The sequence below is a fragment of the Embiotoca jacksoni genome, unplaced genomic scaffold (genome assembly GCF_022577435.1).
Source record: "Embiotoca jacksoni isolate LCO1_2020_lvr unplaced genomic scaffold, fEmbJac1.0.p SCAF_7, whole genome shotgun sequence".
Classification (NCBI taxonomy): domain Eukaryota; kingdom Metazoa; phylum Chordata; class Actinopteri; family Embiotocidae; genus Embiotoca; species Embiotoca jacksoni.
The window spans coordinates 12588144-12602934 of NW_027185425.1; the positions used below are offsets into that span (position 1 = coordinate 12588144).

A 14791-nucleotide genomic window follows, 5' to 3' on the forward strand; every position below is an offset into this window, starting at 1 on the left:
ACACACACACACACACACCCTCCTACTCAATAAGAGCTGTGTTGTGTGACTGCTGCTCTCACTTTCTTCTCTCTCCTTCCCTCAATCTCTTATCTATGTATAAAAAAAGGCACACACAGGTTATTAGTCAATGGAGCTACTTTAAACACCTTCTGCGCCTGTTTGTGTGTTTAAAACATTTTCCTAACATTTGCAGGTGCACGTCGTTTTTTTGTACAAATCTGTCAAATCCGGTAATACTCACATGTCTAGACTACAGATTGAATAATAAAGCACAAATGTATTAAGTGACTTTGAAAAGTATGCCTTTCTTCCTCTCTGGTGATTAAATATCATTATCTCTGTTTAACGTTTCCAACGTTTCCCTGCTGAATTCACACAAAGGGAGTTTGGTGAAGGAGGATGGCTGTGGTTAAATAATAGCTGAGCAGCCGTGTGGGGGTTCATAGTTACAGTTAGGAATGGTTGTGGTCATGGTTGTGGCCAAGGTTTGTCAGAATTGGGTGAATCAGCTAAAATACTTGCTCAGGTTTTAAGTGCAGCTCACTGCGAGTCCTGCGGTTGTAACTATTTAACCATCATGAACCTCGGTTGTGGTTGAACCATTTGGTGTTTTCGTAAAAAAACTGTCTTTACACAGCACGTGATGTTGAGGTGATGATTCCTCCACTCAAGAAATGGCTCAAATGTTCACCACAAAAACAACCACCTCCTCTTCCCTCCGTGACACCGAATCCTCACCCTTGGTGTACCTATAATCTCCCTGTGGCACGTGGTTTAGGAAATGTCTGGCAGTCTGGATCCACACATGTACAGCTTAAGGGAAATAGAGGCAAAGCACCTTCAACCTCACCTCCCCGGCGCTGCTGATTTCATTAGTGGGTAGACGGAGCAGTTAGGGAAGTCTGTGCTTGGCTTGCACTCAGCAGGGTTGTCTGTGTCTCCTCTGCTTGTCTGAGCAGGCCACTTGAGATGCTGCTGAATTTGGATTTGGAAGCTGTTAAGTCTGTTCTGGCGGCCCAAAGCCTATGCAGATTAGGCTCTGTTTAGGTGGCATCAACACGTGTTCAAGAAAGGTGAAGACTGCAAGTTTCCGGTTACCAGCTGGTCTGGAGACAGATTTGTGAGGTTTACCATTAGTGGGGAAGTGGGAGGTCTCTCTATGTTCCTTATGTGCACCAATGGAATAACCTTTCATTAAAAACACAGTAGAATTAGCAAAAGGCATTTCAATCAGACAATATATATTGTATTCATGAAATATTAAAACTGCATCTCAAGCTTTCTTTGATGGTTTCATATGCTATTTTGTATTGTGTGCTGTAGTACAAAATATAATATGTGTACAGGAGTTTCAGCCTCATTTCATCTCCATAGTGCATAGTGTGTTTCATCTGCCAAATGTCACTGAAAATGTATTAAAGCTATGGAAGTGAATTACTTACAAAAATATCTTGTAATTATTCCTTCCAGATCTATTATCATCTCATCATTTTAATCTCCACTGTCCAAGACACTAAAGGTCCCATTCATACAAAAAAGCCAATACATCCCATTGAAATGATTTGCTTTTTTGTCCTATTTTTTGATACTCTTGATCCTTTTTTGAAACCATGCAGATAAAGGTAATTTGTAGCAACACAAGAGAAATTTGCATTTCCAATGATTTATTCAACACAAATATTAATAGATGTGATATTCTCATGAGGAAAAAGTAATTACACCCTTGGCAACAGAAGCTAGTATTGCCTCTTTAGCAGAAATTAGTTATTGTTTTACTGGTGACCTGTCCAAGGTTTACCCAACCTTCGCTTGAAGTTATCTGTAACCCTGTTCAGGATAAAGAGTGTTTAGATAATGAATGGATAGACCTTCTTGTTTCCGGCTTGCTGAAAATTTTGTCTTCAGTCTTCCGTGCAAAATACCCTCAGATGCAAGATGTTTAAGGATTTTTCTTGCATCTACCGCCCATTTCAAATCCTCCCACATCATTTCAATAGAATTCAAATCAAGGTTTTGACTATGCCGCTTCATAACTCTCCATTTCTTCGTATTGAGCCACTCCTTGGTGGATTACCTCGTGTACTTAGGACCATTATCCTGTTGAAAGTTTCACTTCTGGCATGATTTCAACTTTTGCACAGATGACATCACATTATTTTCAAGCGCTCATTGATATGATGCCCACGTCATAGTTAAATCAGTGGCGTCAAGCTGCCCAGTCCCTGAGGCAGCAAATTGAGATGCAAAACGACAGCAAAGTAGATTCAAAACAGCCAAAGAGGCGCTACAAAGTAACACAAAATGAGTACAAATAGCACCTTTCTCATCATCCAGCCATGGATGCGGGCATCATAAATAGAGCTGTCTGGAAGAATGAACAGCAAGGTGATGACTATCAGATGTATATTAGAGTCGGTAGTGCCCTTTTACACGTAGCGGTCAGCCTGTCCCGTCTTTCCTCATTAATGTGACTTTTCTTTTCTGCTTTTTCTTTCTTTGTGTCTTTTTGTCTATTACTATAATGTGTGCGGAGATTTTTTTTCCATTTAGATCTGTTTTATATAAAGTGTCTCTCAGCCTGCCAGACGAAGCTTTTTCACTGTAACTTTGGATGCGGCTCATGTTTAATGTCTGAGAGAGGCTTTGATTCATCATTAACTCCCATCCCCTCTCAAATCCAGCGTTTTGTTCTGGTGTGTTTTCAATGAAGTGATTTTATGTGAAAATGGGCAAAAATGAACCAGTGTTTTTCAAGACACCGTGCGTAACCACTTACCAGAGGTATACTGTGTTCTCATGCATACCAAGAGCGTGTGTTGTGTTACGTGGGTGTTCTTGTGTGCGAGAGCATGTACGAGTTTCGGTCCAGCCAGCAGTGGCTCATGGTGGCCAGCCAGCGGGGATTGCGTGAGATTTTTTAACATTGCCTGCAGAGCTTTTCAACCAAAACACTTGATAAACAGATTGTGAAAGTCTGCGAACCGCCTGTCTCTGACTGATCCCTGTTCATGCACAGCTCCCGGTTCCTCATCGTGTTTGACGCCTGCAGAATGGCGGGTATCCACAACCGCCTGTTAAATTGCATCTCTACCAAAACCACAGACCCCCATACCAGACGAGCTTTGCTGCCAGCCAGCCAGAAAGTCGGCCAACGACCAAAACACTGTCCCACCAATACTGCTCTCTCTTTCTCCTGTTTATTTCTCCTAACAGCTTTGTTTCTGCTTTCTCCTTTTCTTTTTACATCGTTAATGCTTTGACGTGAAAACGTTTTGGAAATCTTTGGTTCTCCCTCGCAAAGACTCCATCAACACATAGCAACGTAAAAAGCCTCAACCAAAGATATACATTTTCATGACTAATCACAAAAAAACAGCTCAAATTCACTTTGATAAATGGCATTAAAACAAGAATTTGACTGTCTAACTATGTGGTTACTACACAATCACAGACAACAGCAAGAGCAAAGCTGTAAAACCAACTTAATCTCAGCACATGTGGTGGCAATGAACTCACCTTTTTCTAAGTACTTGTGATTTAAAGTCTGCAATAAACTCCCAGTCCTGCTGCTAATTAACTGTTGTGTAATGCTATGAGATTTTCATTTTACAAAATGTCAACTCATGCTTGTGTCCCTGCTCTGCCTCAAAATAAACTAAGAGTGAATTTTTTGCAATCCAAACTGAGACCATACCTGAAGAGACTAACAAGCACATCAACAACACAATGACAGTAACAAGTTATATGAAGTGAGAGATTAGAAAGGGATGCAAATGATTATTTTATATGATCAGACACAAGATGTTGCCTCCGTGCTCAGACTGAGGCCTTGATGTGGCTTAATGGTGTGTAGTATGATTTTGACACCTACATGTTGCATGTTAGAGAGGTGCTTTAAATTAATGACTCAGAATGAGTATAAGTACAAATTAAACCTGCTTCCGTGGCAGAGTGTGTCTCTCATGTGTCTTATTTGCTTTGCTTGCTTTACAGTCTGTCCCTCGCTTGGTGTTGTTGTTGTCACCCATCTTTTTTTTTTTTATTATTGTACAGTGCTGTGAATGTATGACACAACGGTTTGTCAATAAATCCCCAGCAGATTAATGGAAAGAAATTTAGAGCATATTGTTTTTCATGGCTATGCGATGCTTTCTCCCATCCTTAAATAATTTCCATGCTTCAGAAGAGCGTGACATTGTTGGCATTTAAAAGCGAGCAGCCTGAGCCTGAAATTATATTTTGCATCCCACATCCTCACAAAATAACTCCATACAGTCATCAGTCCAAGGTGAGCTGACGATAACAGCTCAGGGATGAGCCGGAGGGGAGATGAATGCCATTTTCACACATCGTTTCACTGGTTAGGGCTCAGTCCTGCACACCTACAGCTGCTCACTCACATACACAAACACGCTAACTGTCCTCTGGTGGTTTCCTCCTCTTCGCACCTGACCACGGTTGTGAAAATATTTAGCAGGGGGCGATGTGGTCATTTCTTCCTGAGGTAAATTAAAGTCAACAGAATTGCCTGTCACCGTTGCCAAGGGCCATCTAGACCAAACACGGGCTCAGCCAAGTGGTAACCACATACTGTACGAGGACAGCAACTGGCAGCAGGAACATACACACGGAACATGCTTAAAATAAAGATATATAAGTTGTATCGATGTGTTTGCACATATAAAACGTAAGGTATCCTTATTTATACTTCACCAGTGCTGGAGATAGTGTTTGTGTTTGACCAAGTGGCACATAGCAGGACACGTTCATGTCCTGGGGTTTGTCTATACTGTTGTTGAGTATGTAGAGAATTTATAAGGCAACATCTTCACAGCAGAAGAGATCTGATATCATGGTATGACTTCGAAGAACCTGAAGTTAATTATTTCAACTGTTTTAGCCCATTAACAATGGATACATATTTCACAAGGGGAAATTATAGTCAAGTATCTCAAATAAAGTGTTTTTCAATGAAGCATAATTGTGACATTCCTTCCTTTGTTACACCCCTATGGTTCCATTGCTCATCATCACTTTGGGTGTAAAAGGCACTAAAGTCCATATTAAGCATCTTCTTCTTCTTCTATTTCCTCCAGTTCTTTGTGTGTGACACCTGACGCCTGGGATGCTGGTGACCATGCTGTTGGCTCCTGTCTGTGTGCTGCTGATGCTTGGGGGGCGTGCTCTTGCTGGAGGCTATCCCCCCATACCTCACATGAAGTACATGCAGCCCATGATGAAAGGGCCTATTGGACCTCCGTTTCGAGAGGGCAAGGGACATTACGTTGGTGAGTAATCCCTGTTGGTGTGGTATATGTGTCATTTTGCCCTAAATAAGCTGTTTAACCACTCTGTGGGCTAATAGGTCCAGTCATTAGTTAATTGGGTCATTTGGAGCATAGCAACAGTTATTTTATACTGATTCAATACGATTTAAACCCCATGTCTCGAGTACACAAATAGACATATCCAGCATTTTGGCAGGTCCTCAGTTGGGGCTTATTGGAGGCCTGATTGTTCGCTGTTTGCTGAACTCCACGGGGCTTGTTGGTCTCTTGCACCATCTGGATGCTGTTACCCCACTGTTGTATCACATATTCCTCAGGAGAGTGTGACAGAAATCAAAATAGATTGCATAAAGACATGGATGACATAAATGATGTTTGACACAGTCAGACTTTGTGAGTTGTAGTCAGAGAAAATGTTGTGTTGAATTTACCATTTAAAACAACGAATATCTCCGAGTGTACCCCAGAAGTTGTGCACTGAAACTGCGCTGTAAATGAGATCGCAAAAGACTGGCAGAAGTTAATGTTCAGATTTGGAGCAGTGAAACTAACACGTGGTTCACATTGGATACAATGATTTTACTGCCACTCAGTGGAAACTTGTCTACACTGCATCACCACTGAATTTTTTTTTTTTTTAAACTTAATCTAAAAATAACTATCCTTTCATGAGCTGTGTTTATGTCAATCAAGCTTGACAGGGATCAGTACTGTGGCTTTGCGACCACACTCCTGCTTGCTCAGGTGTAGCTGTGGGTTTGCCATCACAAGAGCAGCTCTCAATAGATGTATTGGCTTCTGCAGTTCAGACGTATTAGAAAGCAAAACCTAAATCGTCAGCATCTCAACAAGTAATGAAGAAGCAACTTTCCCTTTTCGAGTGTGAAGCGCCTAATTTCTCCTGTGTGGATGATATATTAAAGCTGTTTATAGTGGAGTGACGTGGTAAGAAACTCAACTGAAGCTGTAATGGTTTTTACAAACCCCAAATCTAGACATATTATCTGATACATTTTTTAATGTGTGCCATATTTGTCTTCACAATTAGCATAATGAGTAGTGGTGTTTGTTGACAACCTGTCTGACCTTTTGACCACTTCTGTTCCTTAACCTGTTGAACTTTTCTAGTGCTGCTTGCTTGCTGCTGCGGCCACATGTTAGCAGTAAAGTTGGTGGATTTAAATGATTGCATAAAGGGATAGGATGAATGACTGCAACCACAAAAAAAGGAAAAAAACACTTCTTTTGTAGCATTGCACTCATGTTTGACAGGCTTCAGACTGGTAATACCAAATATATTTAAAATTATATATATATATCCAAATATATTTAAAATTATATATATATATATGACATTTTAAATATATTTGGTATGTAACCCAAATGGTGTTTGTAGTTATTCACTCCACTGGGTTTGATCTGGTCCGCAATAATGATAAAAGGGCTGCATGTCTCATTAACTGCCAGTAGGGGGGAGTATTGGCCCGTGGTTACAATAGGAGTGTAAGAGGTAGATTTTTAGAGATGGTTTCAAGGAAATGGAATAATTCTGAAGATCTTCCTATGACCAGCAAGGACTGGCAGCATACTGAGGTTCAATGAGCAGATCTCAGGTTTGGGAAGTCATGCATCACATAATGATTTTTTTAATTTATGATTTAAAAGTCCGAAGAAATTATTCACACCACTAAAGGAGTAAACTTGCTTGGTCTTACTTCAAAAATGTATTTCAAACAGGGTAGGGTGTCCAAAGTAGTGGTTGTTCCATGCATTTTTATTTCACAGAGGTCCAACTGTTTGGAGAATTTAGTTAAAATATTGATACTCCTCCTGTATGTTGAATTATAGAAAGAATACCAGATGTGCTGTCCTTTGGCTATTTGATCTACTTTAAACAGTAATTTACAGGCAACGTGTTGCTGAGATTCGACAGTTGAACAACATGCCATCTATTGTATTGTTCTGCAGGTCAAACTTGTGTTTCTGCTCTTCTGCTTTTGCTGTGGAACGGTCCACTTTGCTAGGAAGGAATAACAAGACAGTTTACGACATGTGGCACACTTTTCAATCTAGTTTTTTCTGTGTTACATAATCAAAAATATCTCAAACCCAATCGGACCTCGAAGTCAGCCAGTTAGGAAAGCAGATGAGTTAAATCCTGTCCAGTTGTCAGTAACTACAGTATAATGCACTATATGGACTGGTGACCTGTCCAAAATGTATGCTGCTTTCCACTCAATCGGCACTTTGATGTACCTTCTGATATTATGTTCGTTTATGAAAGCAGTCCACAATTTTCAGGCTTCAATTTTAGATGTCAGTTTAAATTTTAATTTACCAGGTAATGTCTTTGTGATTTCAGATATTTCTTATATGTAGCTACTTAATTTGTGATGCGCTTTCTTTTTTTCTCACATAGTTTATCTTGTGTTACAATGGACATGTACTCAAACACCACCAGCATTGTTTTTAATGTCTTCTCTTTGTTTTGCCTTAGAGGCTGCTGTATTCACTGACTCTACATTGACATTGTCACTGCTGTTCCAAAACTTGTTTATCATGTATTCAAAAAAGGATCATGTATGCTAATTAAACTACAAATATCTACACTAAAAATAAAAAATGTTGGTAGGTACCTTGTGACCAACTTTATGAATAAATTGAGCCCTTAATGTTGGTTCAAAAGACATTGGACAAGATATCACTATCTCCAAAACAGTCACTTATAAACACACATTTTTCTGCTGCTCTTTTCAGAGAGTAATATATTCAAACTCATTTGGCTGATTATGACAATCAGAGGCAGTTAATTTAATCCAGTTACTGCAGCAATAGTTAGCAATGTAGCCAGGAATTGTATCTTCTCATTTAATAATCATTCTATTTATCTGCAATTTTAAAAATCGGACTTATTTTTTGGTTTAAGTATAGTAATATACTAATGACTTCATCATATATTTTCTAGATATGCCACCCATGATGGAAGTGAAGGGGGAACCAGGCCCCCAAGGAAAACCTGGACCGAGAGGCCCCTCGGGGCCACCGGGGCTTCCAGGAAAACCTGGACTGGGGAAGCCGGGTCTCAATGGCCAGCCAGGCCCTCAGGGGCCTTCTGGCTTTCCAGGAATTGGTAAGCCTGGACTTCCAGGTCTCCCGGGAAAGCTTGGGCCAAAGGGGATGTCAGGATTTAATGGCGAGGTTGGCCCTCGTGGTGAACCAGGTCCCCGTGGTCCCCCTGGGCACCCTGGCCTTCCTGGCCCAGCTGGTCTGTCTCTAAATGGGAAACCTGGGCTTCCAGGTATCAGAGGCCCTCCTGGAGTTCGTGGTGAGCCAGGAATAAAAGGTATTTCTGGCCCACCAGGTGACCGTGGGTTTAAGGGCGAGAATGGAAATGGGAAACCAGGGCCGTCAGGTATAAGGGGCCCTCCTGGGCTGAAAGGCAATACAGGACAACCTGGTCTTCCAGGTATAGGCAAACCAGGACCAAAAGGTTTGTCTGGACTGCCTGGTATTAAAGGTGATCATGGACTCCCAGGGGATCGAGGAGAACCAGGAGAGGCTGGGGCTCCTGGTCTACAGGGTCTGCCAGGACCAGTTGGGTTAGGGAAGCCTGGGCTGGATGGATCTCCAGGAGCACCAGGTCCAATGGGCCCAAAAGGTGAGGGCGGGCAGAGGGGTATTCCTGGAATTCCTGGGACTCCTGGCTATGGAAAACCTGGTCTGAGTGGGCCAAAAGGAGATAAGGGTCATGCTGGATTTCCTGGTCTCCCAGGGGACAAAGGAGAGCAAGGAATGGTGGGCCCAATTGGGGAGCCAGGTCTTGATGGACAATCGGGATCACCAGGACTTCAAGGACCAATGGGACTACCAGGAAAACATGGACTGCTAGGGCAGAAGGGAGAACTGGGACCCCAGGGCCCTCCAGGACTGCCTGGCCTGAGAGGTGACCAAGGCCCTAGTGGACTTTCTGGAAAGCCTGGTATGCTGGGGGAAAAAGGCATCCCCGGACTTAATGGCCCTAGTGGAAAGCCTGGACCAAAAGGTGAGGCAGGGCATATTGGCCTTCCTGGGAACCCTGGCTTGACAGGTGCTCCAGGGCCTAAAGGGGAGTCAGGGTTTATTGGGACTCCGGGGCCCAGGGGCCAGTCAGGCATTCCTGGACTGCAGGGGCCCATGGGTCCCATGGGTCCACAGGGTGCCCCTGGCACAAAAGGTGAAACTGGACTTCCAGGGTATCCAGGGCTGGGTAAGTTGGGCGAGAAGGGAGCGATAGGTCCCCAAGGTCCGCTAGGGAAACCAGGGCCTGCTGGGCTTAATGGTAACCCTGGACTACCTGGGCCTCCAGGACCCCCTGGGCCACCAGGAAATGGTCAGACAGTTGTTGCTGGGCCAACAGATTCTGAGTTGGAAGGGGATGAAGTACCAGGGGACAGAAAGGGGCCTGCATACAGTCAAGTTCCACTATCTGCCTCCGTAGCACCAGCCTTCACAGCCATTCTCACCACACCCTTCCCTCCCTCTGCCATGCCAATCAAATTTGACAGGACCCTGTACAACGGGCAAAATGCCTACAGCTCTTCTACTGGCATGTTCACTGCTCCGCTATCTGGTGTCTACTACTTTGCTTACCACATGCATGTAAAGGGAACTAGCCTGTGGGTGGCGTTGTACAAGAACAATGTACCAGCCACTTACACTTATGATGAATACAAGAAAGGCTACATGGACCAGGCGTCTGGTAGTGCTGTCCTCGAGCTGAAGGAGGGTGACCAGGTATGGGTCCAGATGCCTTCGGATCAGGCAAACGGCCTCTATTCTACCGAGTACATCCACTCCTCCTTCTCAGGATTCCTGCTCTGTCCCACATAACCCTGTCCTTTCCTCAAAACATGTTCCTGTATTGGCACCTCAGAGCAGCCCTAAACCTAAAATACCTGCAGCCATAATAGAAACACAAAACCCATAAAATTCTCAACATTATTGCCATCATCTTTATCTGTCTCGCCCTCAACAACAACAGCAAAAGAAAAAACAAACTTTGTGAATGAAATATGGAAAGTTTCAAAAGGCAGGGGAAGGAGTTTCATACTGTGTTCTTTATTTCAATGTCCTTCAAATGTGTTTTGGGTTGTATTTTATGTTGGTGTTTTTTAGCTTATATTATTTTAATTATTATATTGTCATAATTTTATTGTTATTATTTGGTCCTTGTCATCATTGTTGTTGTTTATTGGATTCAGACTATTAAGTGCCTTACTTTGTAATGTGCTAGTAACAGACTTTCCCATGTGACTGCACATCCTGCCCACACGCTCTGACATAAGGACAACATCACCACACCCCAGGGGGTGATTGGTTCCCTGGCTATAGTCACGTCTCCCTTGTGTGTTATTTAAACCATGGATGGCAATACTGACATAAAGAGCAACAATACGATATAGAAAATACAGACATACAATCGCAAAACACGCCATTTGGTGCTGTAATACCCTTACTTTTCACTTTTCTTTTGTTTGACCTTTTAGGTACACTAAACAATTGCTACATTAAAACTATTAATGTGATGAAATTAGTTGCTTTTAGAGTGAGATATATATTTTGACAGTTAGTTGGCATAAGTGCCTGTTGGGTGCTATTTTTCTCATTTTAGTAGCCAACCTTTTGAAATGATGTGTCTTTTTTTTTCTCCTAATTTACTGAACTTGCAATCCAACAAATTCAATCTGAGAATAAATATGACCTCACAGTATTAGAATGATCACATTTAAATTTCCCTTTTCAAGAGGATCAACCTTATCATGCCTTTCTTCTTAAACTTTCAGGACAATATTAATTAAAGTTGATATGTATGCATACAGTCAATGTTTACATGCCATAAGATAGATACTGAAAGCAACTGCAGATGGACAGTAAGGACACACGTGTAGCCGAATCGATGGCCCACCTCCTTGTATAGATCTGAATTTTCCCATTTGCACTGCAAATCCCATCATCATGTCGCAGGCATCCTCTTCACATGCTTGACCATGACATCACTGATTTCTAACGGTATACTACCTATTAATAAATCATAATTATATTCCAAGGGAGAAAATCTGCACTGCCATACTAGAAAAGCAGCATTCTGACCGTATATCACAAAATGTGTGAAGATGCTGACAACTTGCTTCTGGTTTGTAAATCGGCAGGCAAATGGATGACAAAAAAAACAAAAAAAAACTTTCTTCAATGCCAATTTCTACGTGACTTGTGGTTGTTGCCTGGCAAATGACAGCAATTTGAAGTAATTTGGAGCTCTGAATGAAATGACTTTCTTCTAATTTTCCGAACCACTGTGACATAAATAGCTGAATTATTGTTTGGCTAAATGGAACCTCCAAGGTTACAGCAACAAGATGTTTCAGAAGCGAGTCGCGTCAAAGTATACAGCTGAATGAAATGAAAATCGAATTTGCATTCACTCCATGAATAAGTAAAGGGACTGACCGAGGTCCGCAGGTTGTGAAACACAGGTTGTGTAACATTTAACAAAGCCCTGCCAGATTTCTGGGAGAAGTGGTGGATCAGAGGTGAGCGCTGTGTATTTACGCATTTCTGTTGGATGAAGCATTAAAGGATACACTCTGTGTACGCGTGTGATTGTCTGTTCTAGTAGGTGTACCCTTCTGTCTGTCACTGTGTCAATATGTGTGTGTGGAGCTGTGTTACATTGTCCCCTTGGCGTGCAGGTCATGAACACTTCAGCAAAGATAATAATAAACTTGAATGAAGTTAAGAAAAAAAACAACAACAAAAAACTTAGAAAGATCTTAAAGTCCTGTCAGTGTTTCACATGAATTAAGAATATTTTGGCCTCCTATGGTTTTAGTCTCATGAGGTTTACTTTACAGCTCTCTAATGATGCCTTTGCAAACTAAGGGAACAAGCTATGAAATGTGATGATATGTGACATGGGAAACAGAAAACTGAAATCACATAAGGATAATGGGATAAAAGATGGCATTTCTGGTTAACACTGAACAGGCGATTATGTATATGTGTCCAATGAATGGTATAATGGCGTGCAAAGATCCTGAGTTGTACCAAGTCATGAACAATAAAGACATACCATGAAGTGGTCCAAAATCTTTATTCAGTGGTTGCAGTTAAAGAGGACAAAAGATAAAGAGATCTTGGCAAAACTGTTGTGATTTAACAATGAAAAGTTGGTGCTAATATCACTGTCTCTGTGCCTTTACATGTCTGAACTCAATTCAAATCCATGCCGCCCAAGCACTTGTTACACTGAATTTACGACTACCTTACACCCTGATGGAGGAATGTCAATGTACAGGAGGATTGTGCCAAATATCGAGCTTTGCAATTAGAATGAATGTATACTGTTTATCTGATTTACTAAGCAGTAGCTTCAATAAACCACCTACAATGCTGTGTCACTATACACTAACGGTAACTCTTCAAGTTGCTCTGGAAAGGCAGTGCGAGGATCAGGCCTAATCAGTATTTTACATCTATGTAATGCACTTACTCTTACCCTTTCTGTCTCCTAACATGAACACATCTACAACTGCTATGTATCATTGTCGATATGTGAGTCTACAAGGCAGTCCAAGGCTCGTTATGTACTGTATGTTGCCTTTTTTGTTGTTGTTGTTTTTGTCACCTTCTGCTTTTGGACATATGAAATGGTAGTGAAAGTCACATGTGCCTTTTGCTCTCTGTCCTTATGTTTTCATAGACAATGTCACTTGCTTGCTGAGTTTGCCCTGCGTGCAAATCCTTGAACAAGTGTCAGTAAGATCCATGTACCGCCTCAATCACAAATTGCTTCGAAGTGTTTTTCTGTATAAAACAAACAAAAAAAAAACAAAAAACAAAAAAAAAATCACAAAAGCCTTGGTTCGGTTTTTAAGGGATATTTGTTTGTTGTAGTTTCAATAAATACAAAAACGGCCGTTCCCATTTGCACATGAAATTAATGAAGATGTATTTATACATTTATGATAATTTAATAGGGATGCCAAAACCGACCACCGAAGCCTAGAACATATAAATGGTATTTAACAGCATTGATGAGTTAAGAGCATTTACAACATGTAGTTAGCATTCTAGAGTTGTTTGTGAAGGATTATTTGTGGACTTTTATTTTCTATTTGTGTAATGTACAATGTATCAACGTATAGGATTTTTGTCATACAAGCCTATTGCGTGCACTCTATGCAATAGAATTTGGGTATAAAATGCACTCCTGTTGATTGAAAATGTTTGTCTGCTTATACAAAATCTACAGTACTTGATTGTATTGATACCACATCAATAAAAACTTTCTTGTATGTTGGTGTCAGATTTGGATTTCTGTCTATTGTACTGTTATATTCTAAAGAAAATGTATAGTCACTGGATCACATTAGAGTCACTTCTACATCTAAAAAAAAAAAAAAAAATTGTCATTAGCCTACTAAGATAGATATAAGCCTATCAGTCAAAAAAGTAAACTTGAGCAGCTGTAGTAAGTACTTCTCATGTTTGAGGATGTCTCCCTGGCACAGTAAGTGCAGACATCTGTTGCAGGTAAATGAACGGACGCTAGAGGGAGATATACAGTTGTAACAATATTTCAGGCCACTGGTAGATTTGAAAGTTCCTCTGCCAGTGAGCTCAGAGCTACACCTGTTGGATTTCGCTTGTCAGTTCTGATCAATAAACAATATGAATCTTGGTATCAAATTGGAGCTGTGATGCAAGTAAACATATAGAATATATGGCCCAGACATAAATACATCATCGTAAATTATATATAAATGAACAAACAAATAAATCAACCAACTTTTATCTAAAAACAAGGAGACTCAATTTAACGTGGGCCCCACTGACCTTGTAGTTTATAATGTGCACAGCTGGATTTCTACTTGGGATTTGATTGAATGAGAATGTGACATAAGTTCTATATTTAAAAATAATTTAAAAATAAAAAAATAAAAAAAAAAGGAGCCACGAGCGTGAGGATAATATGTTGCTATTACTTTCTGGAACTGTCGTCACCATGGTGAGCTGTCATCATTCACCCGGATTCTTCTTACGTCGTACTGACGCCAGACACTTCCATGTCGCATTCGAGGGATCCCGGTGAACTTGAAGATCTGTTTGACGAGCTCCAAAGATACGACCTGGTGTGCATACGTGTGACAGCTGTTGTTGCAGTTCACCAGTTTTTGACGGTAAATTAACTGACGCTAAGCCGTATTATGCTCCAACAGGATAGCGAAGGGGGAAAGGGTATCAAGAAAATCGCCTGCAATAGTTGCTAGGTAGAATGTTTATTCATTTGTTTGTTTTAATAAACAGGCTTTGCTTGTGCTCGCTGTCTACACGTCGCTGAATGCCAGTTCTCACAATTACAAAGCTCTGCCACAGAAAGAAGAAGAAGAAGAAGAAGAAAAAAAAAGACAGATTCCCCAGCTTTTTTCCCCCCTCAATGACTTGACCTAATGGGGGGCGGG

The 14791-nt window shown here is 41.2% G+C and overlaps 1 protein-coding gene across 1 annotated transcript in view; it reads left to right on the top strand.

Moving 5' to 3' along the window:
- The window catches only part of col8a2 (collagen, type VIII, alpha 2), a 48235-nt gene extending 34611 nt beyond the window's left edge, over window positions 1-13624 (top strand). Inside the window, exons 2-3 of the mRNA XM_069175833.1 lie at window positions 5100-5291; window positions 8257-13624. Coding sequence (XP_069031934.1) covers window positions 5129-5291; window positions 8257-10160 — 2067 coding nt within the window. The 5' untranslated portion in view covers window positions 5100-5128 and the 3' untranslated portion in view covers window positions 10161-13624. The remainder of the gene's footprint in view (window positions 1-5099; window positions 5292-8256) is intronic.
- Window positions 13625-14791: the final 1167 nt, after the last annotated feature.